The sequence below is a fragment of the Orcinus orca genome, chromosome 16, assembly GCF_937001465.1.
Source record: "Orcinus orca chromosome 16, mOrcOrc1.1, whole genome shotgun sequence".
Taxonomy (NCBI): Eukaryota; Metazoa; Chordata; class Mammalia; order Artiodactyla; family Delphinidae; genus Orcinus; species Orcinus orca.
Genome location: NC_064574.1, coordinates 9,308,317 through 9,328,084, shown reverse-complemented (window position 1 = coordinate 9,328,084; position 19,768 = coordinate 9,308,317). Strand labels below are relative to the sequence as shown.

Genomic DNA, 19,768 nt, shown 5'->3' with positions numbered 1-19,768 from the left:
AATAAAGACCAAAGCCCAAGACTGCAAAACACCAAATCTATATTTACATCCACATATAATAACATAACTTTAAGCTGAAATATATCATAAATAAAACAAGTAATGTCTATGGTTTGACAACTTAAGTATCAACAATTAAAATAAATCAAACTGGAATGAAATAAATACATAAACAAAAATCCAACAGATTGTACCTCTATTATATGTACTGTTGTCTCAAAGAAAAAAAAAAACACAAAACCAGTAGTATCCCAATAGTTAATACTGATGGACAAAAAAAAAAAAAAAACACATTTTGGAGTACAAGGGCTGTGGAAAGAAAAAAAACTGATATTTTTATGCACTCAGAAATGTGGTTAAGAAGGAGAAATCTGAAAGCCCCCAAAAATTTCAGCATAACACGAACTGACTTGTTTTCAAATAGATTTGGTGATTTTTTTTTTTTTAAATACAGATTTAAATTTCAGCCCTCTATTATCATGTATCCCCTTTTAGGATTTATATTTATCATCACAGCAAGCTTTCTGTAACACTCATTGGATTAGGTAAGGATCAGGTCAATCATCTTGCAAATGTGTTAATCTTCAAAAGTAGGCTATAAAAGTGCAAAACTATGAAAACAAAAATCTAGATTATGTACATATGGCTCAGCTTGTGAACAGGAAGAAAGGTAAATAGTGTACACTTTCCTGATACAAAGCACTTCATCACGATGCCAGCAGACTGATCTCAAACCAGGTCTCCCTTTTCACCTGGGAGTTAAGACTTTTCTATCGAGTAGGTGTCATGTTGCATAATGAAAACAAACAAAAAAACATCAGGATTCTTTGAGGACATTACCCTTGCTCTAATGGAGAAGGGCAGGGCAAGAAAAATTAACAGTGCAAATTTACTTTTGAAACAGTTTTGTTAATGAAGAATTTTGTGGTCGCTAAACCCAGGTACTGCAGAATACACTCAGCCATGGGACAGCGGATTAAGAGAATAGAAGTTTAAAACATCTAGTAAGCCAGCTGGTGGCTAGCCTCTCATTAAAACCCAAATTGCATGTACACTGAGAAAAACGCTGCTGCTTCAAAACAACCAAAAATGGGAAGACAACTGAGGTCTCAAAACAGATTACCTCTCCCCTGAGTACCAGAAAACTCAGCCAGCACGCACTCCTGCAAAATCCACGTGTCTGTAATTAACCTGAGTGTGTCCACAGTTAACCCAAATGCCAGACACACCAAGACTTCCAAATGCAAACCTAAAATTACCCCAAAACTTTCATTTCTTTTAAAATTGTTTCCAATATATATATAATTCACATGTACAATTTAGTGTTTATATTTTTATATATGAATTTAGGCAAATGCCAGAAAAACCCAGGAATTGTCCAACAAAAATGATTAATTTGATAGAAAACAAATTTAAGTAACTCCACATACGATTTGGTACGCTTATTGAATGTGTGGCTGGCCTACAGAGGAAATGTTTCCCTGTAGATACACACACTTAAAAATCCCACAAACCATGCCATTCCCTCAGAAAAGGACTGTGGATCTGGGTCTTTCTCAGATGACATACCGAAATTTGCAGTAAAAGGGCACCAAATTCAGAATGGCTGATCTCCGTACATGCAGCACATATTCATAGGGGGGTCAATGCTTCTGTTAACAATTCTGTTAAGACAACAGACTGCGGAGGATTTAACATAATACAAATCATTGAGAAATTTTTTAAAAAACATACATTTTAAATGAAAGAGGACAAGTAGCAGAAACATGCTCCAAGTGATGAGCAACATTAGAGAAAAGAATACACACAGTTTTAAACAAGCAGGTTTACAACATATATTTACAGTTTTACCTGAGGTGCAAGCGTTATATACTTTCTCCCCATCCCACCCCCCAGCCCAAATGATTTCTTTTCAGCAGCGCTCAAGTATGCAAAAAAACTCCACTTCTTATTTGGTCAATTCTAAAAAAAATATTATTCAGGGCAAAATAGAGATGTCCGGTCTCCATTTGTGTACAACCCAACTGTTCCAACTATAGTTTTTATTGCTATTTGGTACAAAAGTTAACAGAACAACTTTACAAAACCGTAGTGTTCTTTATATATGTACAGTACAATCACAGCTTATTTCAGTAGCTTTCACCATCTGCTTTTTCAAAAGATGAACTAATTCAATTTCATGGAGAGTACACATTTATATCCATCAAGACCTAAGGGGGGGAGGGGGAAAGGTTTAAAGATGATTAGGATAAAACTAAATACAGTATACGAAAGTCTTAAAAAAGAAAAAAAAAGTATAATAAATAAATAGAGCTAAAGGGATCTAGAAATGCAATGGGTTCCATTTAAGCTTAAATTTTGTGACCAAAGTCTCAGGAGTCTAAATAAATAAAAGCTGCACTATTTAGGGGGTGCTAATATATACTTAACAGTGATTTAATGAAGATGATTTAACCAAGAAACAGAATTCATATCTGACAGTTGCCAAAGGCAACTGCCACCTATAAGAAACTCTGGAAGTTTATACCCTATGAAAGGGAAATTCATGGCACAGAGTGTAACAATATTTGTTCAGCCAACACCTATCGACTTGTATGGCTGAAATTCCCAGCGATGGGCCAGCCACTGAACGAAGGAGACACCTCCTCAGCTTAGCTCGGAGTGGAAGCCCGACGCACAGGTAAGATGGGCACAAATGGGTAAGAACCACAGCTCAGACGGAACACAAACAGGGAAGCCCCAGTTCCCGGCAAACATTCTGCAGAGATGATATGTGAGCTGGTCCTGAAGTCTCAGAACGAGGTTGTTTGGCAAAGAGGGTGCAGGAAGAATGTTCCCGGGGAGAGAGAAATGCAAGCAGAGTAGCCCAGAGGCTGCAGGAAGAGGCCGGAGCTGGATAAACAGGACGGTTCCCATCTGCTGTTACATGCAGTGCAAATAATCTATTGCTTACAACCTATAAATTTTCTGTTTTCAGGTTTTAAGGCAGAGTGGATTTAATCTCATTCCTGTGATGACACCAGTCTCACACCACTGGCATCACCTGAGCAGGAGAGAAGGATGTAGAGCTGCAGAGGCTGACGGGCCCCATGTGTCCCAGTGAAAACAGAAGAAGAAATTCTGCCCTAGTCCATGAGCCTTTATCTCTGTACCTAGATCTAGCAGGCACTCAGTCAAGAGTCTGCTCCATGGGGATATGGTGGTGGTTTGACAGGACAAGAGTCATCTGGGAGGGAACTAGATCGGTCCATGAGCCCCAATCTTTCCATTCAATTTATTTTTAAAAGCATCCTAGTGTGACTCTCACACAGACATCATGCCCTCTGCCCAAACTTGGAAGTAACTAAACTAACACGTGTACAACTCCAAGAACACTGAGGCTTTGGGGTAGCTACCATTAGATACATTTGCCATGTGAACCAAAAAGTCGAAATAAACCTACTTGCTCTGTCCCACTCCCCTCCCCCAACAGATAAGGATTTATAAAGGCTTTGAACAAGCTCTTAAACTGGAGGGTTGGGGCACAGGCCTTGGACTGTGCAGACCTACAACCAAAAGTAGGCAGAGTAAGGCGCTGGGCAAGTTACATAATCCAAGTCTCAGTCTCCATATCTGTAAAGTGGGCACAGGACCTCCTAACCCAGGGATCGGCAAACTTGTTCTGTAAAGGGCCAGACAGTTAATATTCTCGGCTTTGCAGGCCATGAAGTCCCTATCCCAATTACCCACCTCTGCTGCTGTGGCACCAAGCAGTCACAGACAATACGTAAAGGAATGGATGTGGCTGTGTGCCAATAAAACTTTATTGACAAAAACAGGTGGTAGGCAGTTGGCTAACCCCTGACCTGATGCTGTAAGAAGGATTAAATGAGCTGATGGCGATAAAACACTTCACTCAACACCTGGCATGAAACAAATGCTTAGTAACTTCCAGTTGCTATTGTTGTTTTTACCATTATCATCGCCGCTGATATGCAGAGACCGGGAGGACTCTGTTTTAAGACACTTCAAAAGTCAAATTCAAAGCAATTTTACTTTTTATTATTATACTGGATAAGCTAGATGGTTTATTTTCAATTAAGTAAAACCAATGCATTATATGTGCTCACCTTTCATCCCCAAAATAGGGAATCAAGTTTTTTTGTCATTTGGTCGATAATGTGCGTTCCCAATAAAATTCTCATAGTTCCTCTTCTGTAGCATGCTGCTAGATAAGTGTTGATAGGACACAGGCCTTTTTCCTGATTGAAAAAAAAAAAGCATAAAAGGGCATTTAGAATTAAGTTCAACAGTTAGGTAAAATGTGTGGGATGTTAGAAGTCAATTTTCAAAATTCCTAACTGACAAGGTGACCAGAACACATAAGATGCATACATGTTATAAAGTTACTTACAAGGTGAAATGGTTTTAAATGCCACGAGGACATTTCTTAGCACAGAATTTTAAGTCACTAAAGCTAAAATTATCTAAGTGCTAGGTGGTCATCAGTAAAAATTAAAAAGCTAAAAGGAAACAGCAGCATAAGGATTTTAAAGCTTTGTGTATCATGAACCAAAACTGTGTGGAGGAGGAGGGAAAAAAAGACTGATTTACTTGCAACACAGAGCCTTTTCTCTTCAAGTAAAGACACAGTTATGACTCATGTCCATTTTAAGTGCTGAGGAGGGGGAAAAAAGGGGACGCTTCTAATCAAAAGGCTGCAAAAATTATATCTTCATCAGAATTTTTATAAAAGTCACTGGACTGTATGAAAGCAATTGTTTAATTTGCTGTCCCTACCAGATCAACTGGCATCAAGCCATCCTTGATAGAGCATTGTCACCACACAGAATCTTTAATTTGAAATAAATACAAACTGAGAGGTTCAAAATGGATTTGTCCCTTTGGGACGGACAAACCTGCAGAGTTTATATCCGACAAAAGAAGGCATGGTGGTTTCATCACGTTTTCCAAGGGGGACAGGTCCCCACGACACTCTGATCTACTTTTTTGCAGGCACAGGTATGTGTCAGACACCTCTATGAAACTGTCATGAGTTAGCAAGGGCGTTAAAGACACCAAAGTATCTATGAGCGTAATGGACAATACAGGGAAAAACTGTGCTTTCTACAATTCACTTAACTATTTAACAAAGGCTAAAGAAGGCAGTGCAGTTCTGTAAGTCTGAACATCAAGCTGTTCAAAAGATTGTTTAACCAGCAGTTCTTAGCCTTCTGCTCTGGTGGATCAAGGGTCCTCATGGGTATTTACTGAGCACCCCTGGCACCACCCTGTGCTGGGCACCTGACAAGGGCTGCATACCAAAGTTATATAAAACTCATTTTCTGCCCTGAGTGAGTTCACAGTCTAGTAGGGGTGGTGAGACATGGACAGAAGTACCCCACCTCCGGGTTCCCACCTCCCAGGGTGGGCTGGAGCGCTGGACGCAACACACACGTGCAAAGGAGAAAACTGGACCGTGACGAAGTCAGGTGAGCGGGCGTAAATGACACCTGACATCAGACTCCTGGGTCCTCAAGCGCTTTTCACCATCCTCCCAACCAGGGAGAAAATTAAATTAAAAGAGTGAAATGAAACACTGGGGAATAAGCTTTCATCCTGTAGGGCCGAGTTTGGGGGCCCCGAACCACTGCCCGGTCTCGGAACGTCTCGCCCTCCCGGAAGCCCCCATCTCCAGGACACCCACCTTCCAGCGCCGACCCGGCCGCGGGGCCCGCGGGGCCGCAGGGGAACAGGGCTCCAGCCGCAGCGAAGGGCTTCTGCGCGGGCAGCACAGCCGCATCCGCCTCGCCGGTGGCCAAGAAGCGGGGCCGCGCAGGCAGCGCAGTGGGCGGAGGGCACGCGCACTCGGGGGGCAGCAGCGACGTGAGGCCGTGCACCACATGGAACTTGGGGAGGTCGAAGGGCCGCCGGTAGTGGGGGCCGGGTTGGTCCCCATCGCGGGCCGGGGCCCCGACCCTTGGCCGCTTGGGGAGCGGCTCGTCCGGCTCGGCGCCGCGGCCGCAGAAGTAGTCCCGGGCCGGTGGCGCCCAGAGGCCGTCATTCCTGGGGGTGTGGTCACTGCAGCCATTGAGGGCGCCGCCTGGGGCGGGCTGGGCCGGGGCCCCGGCAGGAGGCTGAGGCTTGGGCTTGGGCTCCAGCCGCTTGGCTTTATCCGCGGCCGGGGTCGCGCTGGCTTTGGCGAACATCTCGGAAGGCGGCTGCCGGGCCGCGGCCCCCAGCCCCCCGAGGCTCTGCGGCGGCCGGTGGGACTTCAGGTTGCTGGGGGCTAAAGTGCTGGAGTCGATCCCTGAAGTCAGAGGGGCTTTGCCGGGCCCCGGGGGGGTGGGCTTCGCTTTCTCGGACGGCAGGGGTCTGGGCTGCGCTGGGAAGGCGGGCCTGGGCTTGGGCTTGTAGGGATTCGACAGGGGAGGCACATCTTTCCCCAGTAAAGCTGGGGGGCATCCGGTCCGTCGACTTCGAAGCAGAGACTTGTTCCGACAGTTTCTGTGGCTATCTGGGTTGTACTTATGCTCCAGTCTCTGGTGCATCGTTAGAACCTCTGGATAAAATGTCTTGAAGGTGCAGAACGGGCAGGTGGTACTCGTGGTCACACTTTTACCCAAAGAAGCTGCCGGGCAGCAGTGGGAAGCCCCGAGGGATAAGTTTAAGGGCTTCTCCTGACAGTTGGCATCGACCTCCACTTTCTTCTCTCTGTGGCCGACCTGGACGTGATGGGCCACCCGGCCGTCTGGGTGAGGGGCCACGTCCACTTCTGTTCTGCAGGTGAGGTTGTGTGCCTGAGGTTCAACTGCTGGTCTCTTTTTTAACACGTCCAAATAAGCAGGGGCAGGATTTTTGCTCAGTTTATCGGCACTGTCATCAGCTGCGTTTTTACTGAAATCCTGAGTATCTTTGTGTACTGCTAAGAGGACAGCACTGCCCAGAATGTTCTGAAAGGCAGGGGCCATCCCCTTCAGTTGCTTTGCAGGTGAGCTGCCTTTAACATCTTTGGCACCATCAAAACATCTTTTCTGATTTTTGGTTTGCGCACTGTCAGTGGTTAGAAGTGCATCTTCCGTCTCCTGGTTTTTCCCCTCGTTCCTGACTTCAGCAGCAGCATCGGTCTGCTTGTCCTTGTGATGTCTCTCCAGGTGATACCGCAGAGAGGTCTTCTGGGCTGCAGCATAGTCACAAAATTCACATTTGTATGGTTTTTCACCTAAAACAAGAAATGTCACTCTATTACAGAAGTTTATGAAAGGCATCGAAACAAATAAGACATAGAAAATGGGGTCCTTTCCTTTTCCCTTCTTGTCTATTAATCTTCACATCCAGGATCTGTCATGAGTTGTTTGCTTCATCGCCCTTTCTACCCCAAATATTTGAAAATGTGAACACGTCTTTAATTTAAAAAATTAAAAAGCACACTTTAAAATTATCTCATTTAATCTTCATAACAGCCCTATGGGAGTGAATATTATCCCACTTCTACAGCTAAGAAAATGGGAGCGCAGAAGAGTTAAGTAATTTGCCTAAGGTTGTACGCCGGTGAGCAGATGTGCAAATTCAAGTCCACACAGCCTCCTAAACCATTATGTTACAGCTGCTTCTACAACCTAAAGAAAAGATTATTGGGAATTCCCTGGCGGTCCAGTGGTTAGGACTCTGCGCTTTCACCGCCAAGGGCACATGTTCAATCCCTGGTCAGGGAACTAAGATCCCACAAGACGTGTGGCACGGCCCAAAAATAATTAATTAAAATAAACTTAAAAATAAATAAATGATTGTTAAATATATTCATTGCATTCTAAACCATAAAAATTAATGCGAAAGAGCTGTGGCATTAAAAAATGTTAAAGAGGTTTTAATAAGATGAGAGTTAGGATAAAGGAGAAATTAACTTCACAACTATCAACAGACTACACATATATCCTTAAGCTAGTCCAAGGATCTAGCAGAATATCTGAACAACACAACAACAACAAAAAAAATCAGACACAGAACTACATCATAATCCTCTCAACTAATACATGCTGTAAACAAATCTAAGAAGTTCCTTACCTGTATGTGTTCTGAGATGAATATTGAGGTAATAATTTGAACGGAAAAACTTCCCACAATAACTACATTCTCTTGAGGATGTAAGATGCTTTATTTTTCCTCCATCATCATTTTTATCTTAAAACAGAAACAAAAATAATTCATGTAAGAAGATGGCTCAAGTATGTGAACAGGGCGAGCTGACTTAAAGATTCTTGATAGAAACATTTTTGGAAAGTATAAAATAATTTTTATATTAGGTATTGGCTAAAAACATGCCAAATGTTGCTTTGAGGTTGCCTGCAGTATTAAAGCAAGTGTGCATCAGTTTTTTTTCTGAGCACAGCAGAGTTCACTGTAAGATTCAGTTCTTCATCTACCTCTATCACAGGAACATTTAATAGACTGAAACCAACGGGCAGCTGTCCGCTCTCCCAACAAGTCTGAGACACGCAGAACCTGGCAAACTCAAGCTGGACCTGCACACAGGCTGGAATATCCAGATTCTTCAGAATAAGTAATTTAGAAAACCAAGCCAATACAAATCACCGACTTTCCCAACCACCAGAGGAAAAGCTTTTTGTCTTAAGCTTAAGCAAGTTACCACTAGAGGGCAGTGAGCACAACTTAATCTTTACAGAAAATAAAAAAGCTTGGCCCTGGGCAAACACCTAGGAAAGTTTGTCAAAATTTAGCAACGTTTTTGGAAAGCAGGTTGTATTACCCACAAGCACTCACACGGGCTAAATGTACCTGACAACTCAAAATCTGTCCCCAAATGACCCAGGGTTGAACTTTAAACTTCACTCTCTGCAGCCTGATCAGAACAGGGGAGTAAATGAAGGTCCTGGGGGGGCCACTAATGAGAGGAGGACACAGCAGCCCTCCCAGACAGCCGTGCTGCAGTTAAAGTACCGGCTTGCCATATATGGGCGTAAGTTCTAGATGAACCTCCTCTTATATTATTAAATTATGTCATATTACATAAATCACAATATGACTACAACATAAGTCAGGTCATCTCTTTAAATTTAGCATAACTTGTCCTTTTGCCTTGAAAAACTGTAATTCCCTACTAAATGGCCTCTTCCTGGCTCCTTCCACATTCCGCAGTCTAGATTATAGATTTCACTGATTTTAAAAAGCAACTTATAACTAAACCACGGTGAGCCTCCAGGTACAATAAAGACGGGACTATATAGGGAATTCCCTGGCGGTCCAGTAGTTAGGACTCCACATTTTCACTGCCGAGGGCCCAGGTTCAATCCCTAGTCCGGGAACGAGGCACAGCCAAAAAAAAAAAAGACAGGACTATAAAATCTCTGTCACCCCTAAACTTCCCTGAAGACAATGTAGCCACCTCTAAACCTCTGGACACTCTAAGACAGCAGAGACAACCCTTGATCTAAAAAGGTGTCATGAAGACTTTTAAAAATAATTTACATGAACAACTATTATTAAAGCCATTTATAGCTTAAAGTTGAAAACAATAAAGATAAATTATTTACTCTGCTTTTTGATCTTAAAAGTAAATCTAAAGAAAGCCAGGCTGATATAGTACATAACAATAAAATAAATCTAGACTAGAAGACCACATCATAATATTAATTCATGAAAGTCCATTCCCTAACGTAGAATGGCCCAGCTCTCTTTCTGACAATCACACCCAACTCTGTAGCTGGGCTTGCACCTCACTGCAATTTCCTACTTCCAGCTATGTGTCAGGATTTACGGTATGTTGCATCATATCCCAAACGTTATGAAACGCCTTTATTCTAACACAAAGGGCATGAAATGTCCACATCTACCTGGTTCCTGGGAAATGTCCACATCTACCTGGTTCCTGGTCCTTCAGCACCACCTGTGATTTTGCTTGTGCTGCCCTTTAAAGGACTTTTTATAAATAGGCAGTTGAAATCATCCTTGGGAGGTGGAAGACAAGGGTCAATGAACCAATTTTGTAAACAGGGAAATCAGGGCAAAGAAAGGTTAAGCAACACGAAATGGGTCACAGAACAAGGCAGTGGTAGAACCAGACTCAACGCAAGTCTTGGCGCTCCCAACTATCATGGGCTATTCTATCTGCCTGCCGACTGGGCCCAAGTTTTCCACCCAGTTCTGCCCACACCACCTACTGGCAGAATGTGACCGGCTAGCTCATTTCTTTCAGGGCACCGGGGCATCTATCTCACAGGCCTAATTACCTCCCCATTACTGCAGGCCCACAAACAGCACTGCCACTAAGAGGAATCACTTAGAAAACTGGAGGGCTGGTTTAAAGTCATGTTTATGATGTCATTAAGACACCATAATGCGTTTTCTAGATTTCTGAAAAATGAAGATTGTAAGCATGCTAAGTGCTAGGTTTCCTGTCTCCCAGGAAACTCTAAACATGCTAAATATTTGATATGAAAACTGCTGCTCTCACACCCATCCTGTGATCAGAAAAAGAACTGGGCACCAGCTTCAGAGAAGATGTATTATCTGGTCACATTCACCCTGGATCTCACACCCGGGGTTCTTAGAGACATCAACACACTGTCAAGTTACAATGCAAGAGGCCAGCATGTTTAAACCCAAGACCAGTCTGTAAATGATACCGTTTCTCTAAGACTAATTAATGATCTCATCATTCCTGTGTTGATTATGCAGGGGTTTATTCAGTGTTCTCCAGCAGCAGAATCCTCTGTTCAAACAAAATATTATTAAATGGGTAGAGAAGCTGTGGTTTACGTGAAGACGGGCACGATCTGAACCACAGGTGGAATCCTCCGCCCTAGATGACGCCCACTGGGACTCAAGAGATAGGTCAACAGGACCTCAGCGATGGCTTCCGTTTCCCATAAATGCCATCAGTACATTAGAATTTTGACTGAGCAAGTGAGATCTTTACATCATCTTTGGTGTGTTCACATTCTCTTTACTTTACAAATTGTTTCAGTGAATGAGCTATGAATGAATACTTGCCCCCAGACACAAAGGATAGGGGACCAGGCAGCACCAAATGGCCTAATACTCTTTCTCTGATTGACAACCATTCCCAGTACTGATCTGTGCCCACAGATACCCGTTTGGAATAAACGTGTGAAAGCTGGCCCTTGACAGAAAGGGAAGTGCACTGCATATAAGGATAACTTGTTTTTATAGATTAAGATCAGAAATGCTGGGAAACTGTAAGGGAAGGCCAGCATCTCTCAACTCTGACACTACTGGTACGGGTGGGGGGGGGGGCCTGCCCTGTGCCTGGGAGGATGTGTAGTGCATCCCAGGCCTCCACTTACTGGGTGTCAGCGGCACACACACCAACACAGTGGTGACGACCAAAACTGTCTCCAGACAGTGCCAGATGTCCACTGGGGGCAAAACTGCCCCAGCGAAGCAGCGCCGATGCACAAGGTAAAATCATGTGTGTCCTGGGACTTCCCTGGTGGCGCAGTGGTTAAGAATCTGCCTGCCAACGCAGGGGACATGGGTTCGAGCCCCGGTTCAGGAAGATCCCACATGCCGCGGAGCAGCTAAGCCCGCGAACCACAGCTACTGAGCCTGCGCTCTAGAGCCCACGAGCCACAACTACTGAGCCGCGCGCCTAGAGCCCATGCTCCGCAACAAGAGAAGCCACTGTGATGAGAAGCCCGCGCACCGCAACCAAGAGTAGCCTCCGCTCGCCCAACTAGAGAAAGCCCGCGCACAGCAACGAAGACCCAACAAAGATCCAACGCAGCCAAAAATTAATTAATTAATTTAAAAGATTGGTTTAAAAAAAATAAAATAATGTGTGTCTCCTGTTAGCAAAGTATGAAATCACATCACTCTTAGAACAGGAAGAAACCTCGATAAGCCTTATAACTCCACCCTACTGTTACAGAAATGAGAAAGTGAAGGCCCCGAGAGGCTAAGGGACTTACAACAGGGGGATGACACCAGAAACAGCCGGCACTCAAACCCACCTCCCCACCCTGATAACCGGCTAGTGTCCTCTGGCACCGAGCAGAGGAGGGACAGTGCACCACCCAGCAGCTTACCCAGGTGGAGCCCTTCTGGAAGCCCATCCTCGGACCCGTCTTCAGAGCCACCTTCTCGATCGATGGCTCCGTTCTCCTCCAGGGTCGGGGGCAGGTCCGGAGAACAGGTGCTTGGCTGCCTGCCGTCCACTGACATGGGCGGCGACTCGGCATCGGCCCTACGGTCCTTCTTGTGCACCCGGGAGTGCAGGACCAGCTGGTGGTAGGTTCTGAAGGCTTTGCCACACTCGGAGCAATGCGTCGGCTTCTCTTTGTTACTGGCTAACTTGGGGTCTGTGTCCACGGAAGGCACTTCACCGGCGGGGTGTCTGGGCTTCTCCTTATCTTGTGAGAGACCTGGACAACCGCTTTTACTTGTCTTGGACTTTCCGGAACCTTCGGGATGGCTTTTATTCGCGTTCCAAATTTCCCCCAGCTCTTCTTTGTCTGAACAGGACTCATCGTTGTCGGTGCTCCCCTCCTGGCCCGGCTGCTCCTTCACCTCTCGGCACACAGCGACCTTCCCTTTGGTGGCCAGCTGCCAGGCTTGGTAGGTGGTGAACGGGTCCAGCTGAGGTATCCATTTGGCCGGCTTCTTCGCGACCTCAGGGTGAGACCTGGGTCTTAGGTTTAAGAACTGCAGCAACTCTTCCCCCGGAGATGGCATTCCCTCCTGCTGCGTGTCTGTCTGTGAGCTGCGGGTACCGGAAGCAGTGTCTTTGGTGTGCATCTTCCTGTGATCAATGAGACTTTCTTTATTTGGAAACAGAAAGCCACAAACCATGCAGATCTTGTAAGGAGATGAGACGCTCTCAGCCGCGTGCTCCTGCACCACCTCGTTGATGGTCACCGGGCTCTCCAGGCCTGGCTGTGGTCTGCTCTTGGCCCCCGATTTGCCTGTGTGCGTTCGCATGTGATTCTTCAGAAACCAGGGCTCCTTGAATCTTCTGCCACACACATTACACCCGTAAGTGAAAGAGTCCTTGTGTTTCTTCATGTGGATCTCAACGTCGAAGGCGGCTCGAAACGTCTGCCCACACACTTCACAGCAAAGTTCTTCGTTTTCCTTGCAATTCTTATCCTTTGGAGGTTCCGTTCTCACCTGAACTTTATCAAGAGGACTCAGATACTCTGCTTCAACACGCAGAACGGCGGGCTCACAGAGGATAGGCCGATGTTGCATTAAGACGTGTTTATTGAGGTCTTCCGAATGTGTGAAGGTCTGACTGCAAAACATGCAGTCCAAGGGCATATACCCTTCTATTTGGATTATGTTTTTCTCCTGTGTGGCTCTGAAAGGAACAGCAGCGGTCCCTTTTATTGTCATGGCATCATCGATCTCCATTTGGGTGCCAAGAGAATTGCCAATAACTTCTGGTCCATCCATATACATCAAGAGGGATTGAGTTGGCATGTTTCCTGTCTCTTGAGGATTGTATATAAAATTAGAATCTGGGTGAGGAATCTCTGGAGTTGGAATAAGGCCACTTGTAAAGACTTGTCACTCACACGCCCAGCAGCCCGAGGCTTCAAAACTAGAGCAAGTATGTTATAAAAATTCAAAAGAAAGTGTATATTCCTCTGACTTCTTATCTTCAGAAGTCTCAGGAAGCTTAGTGATAAAAACAATCACTGGATCTTTCCACAAACCAGGCAGACAGACTCCCCAGTGCTTGGATTCAGAGGTGAGTCAGCACAAAGCATTAGTTCTCTTTGTCTTCATCAAGTGAGTGATTCAGTTGAGCAAGAAGTCAATTCCAGCAACCTGGAGACAAGGGATTTCCAAAACCTAGAGGAAAAAAAAATAGAAACGGCTATAGCTCCAGTCAGAGAAAAGAGAAGGCTGGCCGATGACTCACAGTGGTCCTTCCCACGAAGCACAGAATGTACCTAATTCAGCTGCTTCACTTTTAACTAATACAGCGCATCCTGTTAAAGTGCTCGTTAATTAAATCATTAGCATTTTATCCAGTCAGTACCCTTATCAAACTGCCAGAAATTCATGCAGTTAAACTGAAAACCTGGTGCTTTAATGATTTACATCTAAAATGTAAAGTTTCAGGACAGAAATTGTCAATTTCAGCTGAGTATGTTTTAACTGCCATTAAAATGCACATGTGTATCCTTACAAACAACCTGTATAAGTATAGAGACTATAAGAATTGTAAAAAATAACAATAAAAGCACTTTAGGTAAAATTTCAAAAGCCAGAGTTTCAAACCGTCTTACAGACAAATCATACAAGAAACACAAATGCCTAAAAGCACACTCAAAGATTACCCATACATAAGTCAACAACATAAGCACAAGAAAATGGAACCCTTTCCTAAAATCCCCATTCAAGAAACACACCTCAGAACCGCTGCTCCTCCTGGCAAAGCAGAGCCTTGATATTGATGTATTTTGGTTCACTGGATATTCTGGCCTTCATTCCACTGCCCAAATCCCAGTTTGCTTTTAACAGCGTCAGGCAGGGTAGGGCTTCCTTGTCCAAACAACAAATATACACAAAGCTACTCTGTGAATGTACACATTTAAAATAAAATCCTCAACATAGCTGGTTCAACGTGGCTTAGTGTTTCATCAGAAAATAGATCCTCTCATTTCTAATCCACCTTTCACATATACACTGACCAGGTAAAAAATGCATGAGTTGATTTAACTCTACAGGGTCCGATCTAGAAGCTAATTTTCACTCTTGCAGAAGAATTAACCTCTAAAGCCAACACCCTCCACCTTTACAGCAAGCACAGGAATTGTTTTTAAATAGTCCCAACTCCTTTAACTGAAGTCAGTTAATTCTACCCAAGAAAACAAAAAGACATGCAAACTATTCCCACCACAGTCAACGTTATACTAAAAAAACACACACAACTTTCCTTCTCTCCACTTCCTCAAAGAGCAAGGAAGGGCCTGTAGGCTCAGAGGAGGAGGAAACATTTCTTCCACTCTTTACGCTCAGAGAAAGAAAATTCTCATACTCCCTGTTATCTTTAGTTTTGAGTAAACTAGATCTTTAACATTAAGCTTTTCTAAATAAGACTGCAGATCAAAGTTTAGGGTACAGAAAGAATGGACTAAAGTGTTTTATCTTAATTTGTTAGTCTTTTATTGCAATCACAGTGGAGAATAAACACATGGGCTGACTACCAGCTGCTGGGTAGGACAGAACAGACCACTCCAGAGACCTGAGTTCCAGTCCTGGCCAAGCCACAACCTTAAAGCTGGCACCACTACATACCTCACCTTTCTCTGTCTACTTAATGAGGGTGGTTAAATTACAGGACCACTTGCCAGGTTCCAAAACTCTGTGGTCCTGGGGTTAGATCTACATTTATGGATAGACATACTCAAAAGAATATTTAATGATTATGCTAATCAAGATGTTAAATGATATTTGGATCTGTGATTGATAATTCGGGTTTCTGTGTAGTCATTTACTCATTCAACAAATATTTACTGAGTGCTAGTGTCCCAGGTAATATTTTAACTGAAGAAAGTAACAGCACACACTCTAGAAAAGCAGTTCTCAAACCCGACAACACTGTTTTCACTGGCCAACAGCTGAATGAGAAAGAGAAAAACTGCTCAATGAGCTCTACACAAAGCTATGTGAATTAATTCCAATCTGAATAAAGATTGTCCTTTATTTGAGGTCCTTTCTACTTTTTGATGCCAAAATACCCTTTTCATAAAACAAAAGAGTGGCAATTGCAGGCTTTTTTTTTTTTTAATGTCCTAATTTGGCAAAATCAAAGTCCCCCAGGTCAGACCTCAACATAATTTTTTTTTTTATAAGAAATTTGACTAGTCTGTGACATTTTTAAGTTTGGGGGAACTCCACTTTTCTATAAATGATCTTTCCCCAAAAGACACCAATCCTAAACTCAGTATCTGGATCAAACATGATGTGGGTACATCCCTATTATTTCCCACATTGGGTAACAGCATATACTGGAAATTCCTGTCTTAGAAAGACAATTTAGTTTCAACTCTATCTCTGAAATGTTAAATATCTGGGTTAAGTAAGTCATCATCAGCTTCCAACACAAGACCTAAAGGATTGGTAAAGGAGGGTAGTGGGAAAAACCTTCGGAGAAAGAAGAGCTTCAGTTTTGCCCAAGAGGGTGAACAGGAGGGAGGGAAGGATGTCCCAGGCCAGGGAATCTTGGGGTGCAGTCAGCTGGGGAAGAAGACCCTCCCAGGCAAAACCCAAGGACTTCTTCCTCCAGGGAAGTTTCTGGGACAGATTCTGATGGTCATTAACTGTGCCCAGCTGTCCCCAGCACTAGGGTCACAAGCAATCCTTACTATTCTCCCAAAAGATACGGAAACTATGGGCCACTCCCTTTAAAGTAAGATCCCAGGGGCAGAGATCCTGTCGGCCTGGCTCACTGCTGCCCCCCAGTGCCTAGAAAGGGTCGCTGGCACAGGGTGAGGCTCTCAAGAAACACCACATAATCAGTACAGGTAGAGAATGAGTACGTGCATTTTTGGCCACAGTCACCAACCGTAACTGACTTGATATTAAAATTAACTTGAACGTTCATCAAGACTTCTACACAGCTATCTGAGGCTGCCATCTAATTGCCATTTTCTGCAATGTTACGAGTATAATAAAAAATGAATCATATATAATCATACCATAAAGTTAACTAGTAGAAGCAAAACTGCATCACCTGGCTTTATAACCACTCTCCTTATTGACCTACCAAACCCAAAATGCAGGGCCTGCTAGGGACATCTCTCTAAGCAAATACCCTCAACTCGACTTAGAAAACTAAATGCAGACAAAACACTTCCTTAAACTATACATCAATAACTACACTCAAAATCAGTCTGCTCAACAAAAATCTTTATAGAGTGCCTGTAATAATAAAGACTTTAATAATAACAGAACTTAAGGAAACCAGACATCGTAACCTAATTACTGGTAACAGCAACATATCACCATTCCAACTGAGGGAAGTGTGCACACACAGGCTCCCCAGCACTTTCGGCGTTTCCATGTATGGAGCACACGGACGCCAACAGTACGCCAATGGCACTGCTGATAAAGTGAATTGTCTGTCTCGACAAAGAACTGGAGATGGAGGGGGTAGGGAAGACGTTATAAACCAACACCTACAGTCTAACTGCTTTTAGTTTGAAGAAAAGTGAGCATTCTGAACACACTCAGCTTATTGAAAGGCGCTCAGCAAAAATGTTTTTCAACGTCTAAAACAAGTTTTCTTAACCTTTACTCAGGTTAATGACAGCACTTGACCATCAGCCAGACACACCTAAGGCACCTAAGGCAAGAGGTTATTCAGTATAACCTAATATTTTGAGCGAATACTAGGGTTTAATTTATATTGTGATCACTTAAGTAGATACTTTTTTCTAATTCACCACAACATAAGCTTTGAAAAGAATAGAAGCCATAACTGCTACAACCACCTGAAATATAAGTCTGGTGTTCTTTAGGTCATTTATCTCTTTTTAAAGCAGATATTCATCTGTGAGTAAATTTACTATGAATTCTGCCAATACCTATCGACCTTGAAATTAGCAAATATTGATACTACCCAGTATACAATGCTTAATGAAAAGCACCATAATTTGTGCTTAAGCACAGTAAATCAGAGGTGAATGCCACCTTGCTGACAATGTTAATTTGGAAATACTGTTCTTAATGTACAGCTGTACTCAAACTGTCGCCTTTAGAGACCCCACATCCCTACCTCGGCTGAACAGGTTATCTGACATGTCTTGGCATGGAATATTTATTACCATATTATGGAGCAATAAGGTATTCAAGGCCCTCAAAACCTGTCAAACACACTTAAAAATTCTATTTATAGTCAAGTAATTTGCAGTATTCCTACAAATCTACTCCCCCTACCACCACCCAAGTTACCTAAGCGTCCAAATAAATGATCACTAAAACATTCAGTCTAAACAAACTACTAGTCTCCGGCCAATTCATTTGTATCCTTTAAACTTCAAAATTATCTCCAAGATGTGGTTAGGAAACTGCCGGTTTTTCTATAGGTTTCCCTTCTCTATTTTGCACATACTATTTTTTCCTTAATCTGACAAGTGAAGAGAACTCTACAAAGTAATCTACAGTAGCAATCAAAACCTACAACTTTAAATCCTTCAACACTATTGCAAGGAAATCACCAAGGTCACACCCACTGAACAGATGGCCAACCCAACTTCCCCAACATAGCTGTGGAAAGATGTTTAAAAGTTAAGCGAGAGAGAAAGACTAAAATATTCGAAGTTTACATTCAACATTACAATCTATTCGAAAGCAAATGATTGTTCAAAGGCAAGGCTTGCGAAGATCCGATGGGATAAAGGCTCATTTTCTTGAAATTCTGTGTAGGTGCTCGGTGCTACATGGGATTAGAGATCGAAGTAGGATAAAAGTATATTCCTACTAGCATATTTCAGCGTCATGATTAAGAACTCTGCCTGATTCCTCCTAAATTAATTAAGCTTGATAAACGATCTTAATATGAACTTAAAACACCACATATTTTTAGTTTTAGTATTATCAATATTAACAGATACTGTGGCCTGTAAACTGGCTTTTAAAAATTCCATCTTGACGTGAAAAAAAGAATTATAAGGGAAATTAATTGTTTTAATTTTTACTTAAGCAAGATTAAGCACACTGCTATCGTGAGTTTCTATTATTACCACTTAACCAGTACTACCTTAAGTATTTTGCAAAGATTTTGGACAGGACTAACTTCAGAGAGATTTCAACAAACTAAAAAAAAAAACAAAAACTACCTGTATTCTTTAACTCTCTACAAAGAAAACACTGCACACACACAAGTGTGTATATGTATATCTGTGTGTATATAACACACACAGATATACGAATCACTATAACCATCATATTACCCATTACCCTACACAACTACACCTCTTTTTCCACAGTGCCTAATGGTGAATGTTCTTAATTATAGCCAATTTAATCAACTTCAGATTATATGTAAACAAGGGCAATGCCTTTTAAGGCATGAGATCTTTCTTTAGCCACATTTAAATATTCCCCTCCCCATCTCTGTTGAGTAAATACTAAAGCTGTATGTCTGGCTCTTTCAAATCACCTATTTGCTCTCAAAAATAAGAAAAAAAAGTCTCCCTTCAATTAATACAATCACTGCTCAGTAGACTTATATACTGAACTGAAAAGAACTTATCCACTAATTTAAAAAACACAAAAACACTTCTTCTGGTATAACTGAACTGTTCTGAGGTTATCCTGATTTGTTACAGGTAGGAAATATAAAAACAAGTGTTCTTCCTAATGCTGACTCAGGAACAATACATATGTGGACTCTCAATTTCCAGTCCATAGAACTATATTTTAAATTCAGAAGGTTCCCCGACACACTAGAAACTAATGAACACCAACACACAAAACATTACACGAACCCGTTAAAAAACTAGCAGCTCACTCCACGATTGCTCTCCCATAGCAAGTGGAGGGCCGTACAGGCCAAGAGCAACTCTGGTAAAGCTCGAGGACAAAGGGTAAAGAATTAAACTAATTCTCTCATACAACTTATTAAGCTGTCTTTTCGGGTTTAGTAATTTTATTTCTCAACTTTATCACAAAATTACCAAACTGGCCCCAAATTTCCAGTAACTCAGTTATGTTGTTACCCTGGGCAGGAAGTTATGGGGATGTTCAGAAGAGTCCGTCAACAAATGTTCAAATATAAAGTGTTCTAATGAGCATT

At 42.8% G+C, this 19,768-nt stretch overlaps 1 protein-coding gene across 3 annotated transcripts in view; it reads right to left on the bottom strand.

The window, feature by feature from the left end:
* Positions 1-22: 22 nt before the first annotated feature.
* The window catches only part of ZNF217 (zinc finger protein 217), a 39,300-nt gene continuing 19,554 nt past the window's right edge, over positions 23-19,768 (bottom strand). For all 3 annotated transcript variants that reach the window (XM_033411224.2, XM_012537829.3, XM_033411225.2), the window contains 5 exons: positions 12,045-13,812; positions 8,044-8,160; positions 5,687-7,201; positions 4,110-4,241; positions 23-2,210 (listed from right to left, as the gene is read on the bottom strand). In XM_033411224.2, coding sequence (XP_033267115.1) covers positions 4,132-4,241; positions 5,687-7,201; positions 8,044-8,160; positions 12,045-13,437 — 3,135 coding nt within the window. In that variant the 5' untranslated portion in view covers positions 13,438-13,812 and the 3' untranslated portion in view covers positions 23-2,210; positions 4,110-4,131. The remainder of the gene's footprint in view (positions 2,211-4,109; positions 4,242-5,686; positions 7,202-8,043; positions 8,161-12,044; positions 13,813-19,768) is intronic.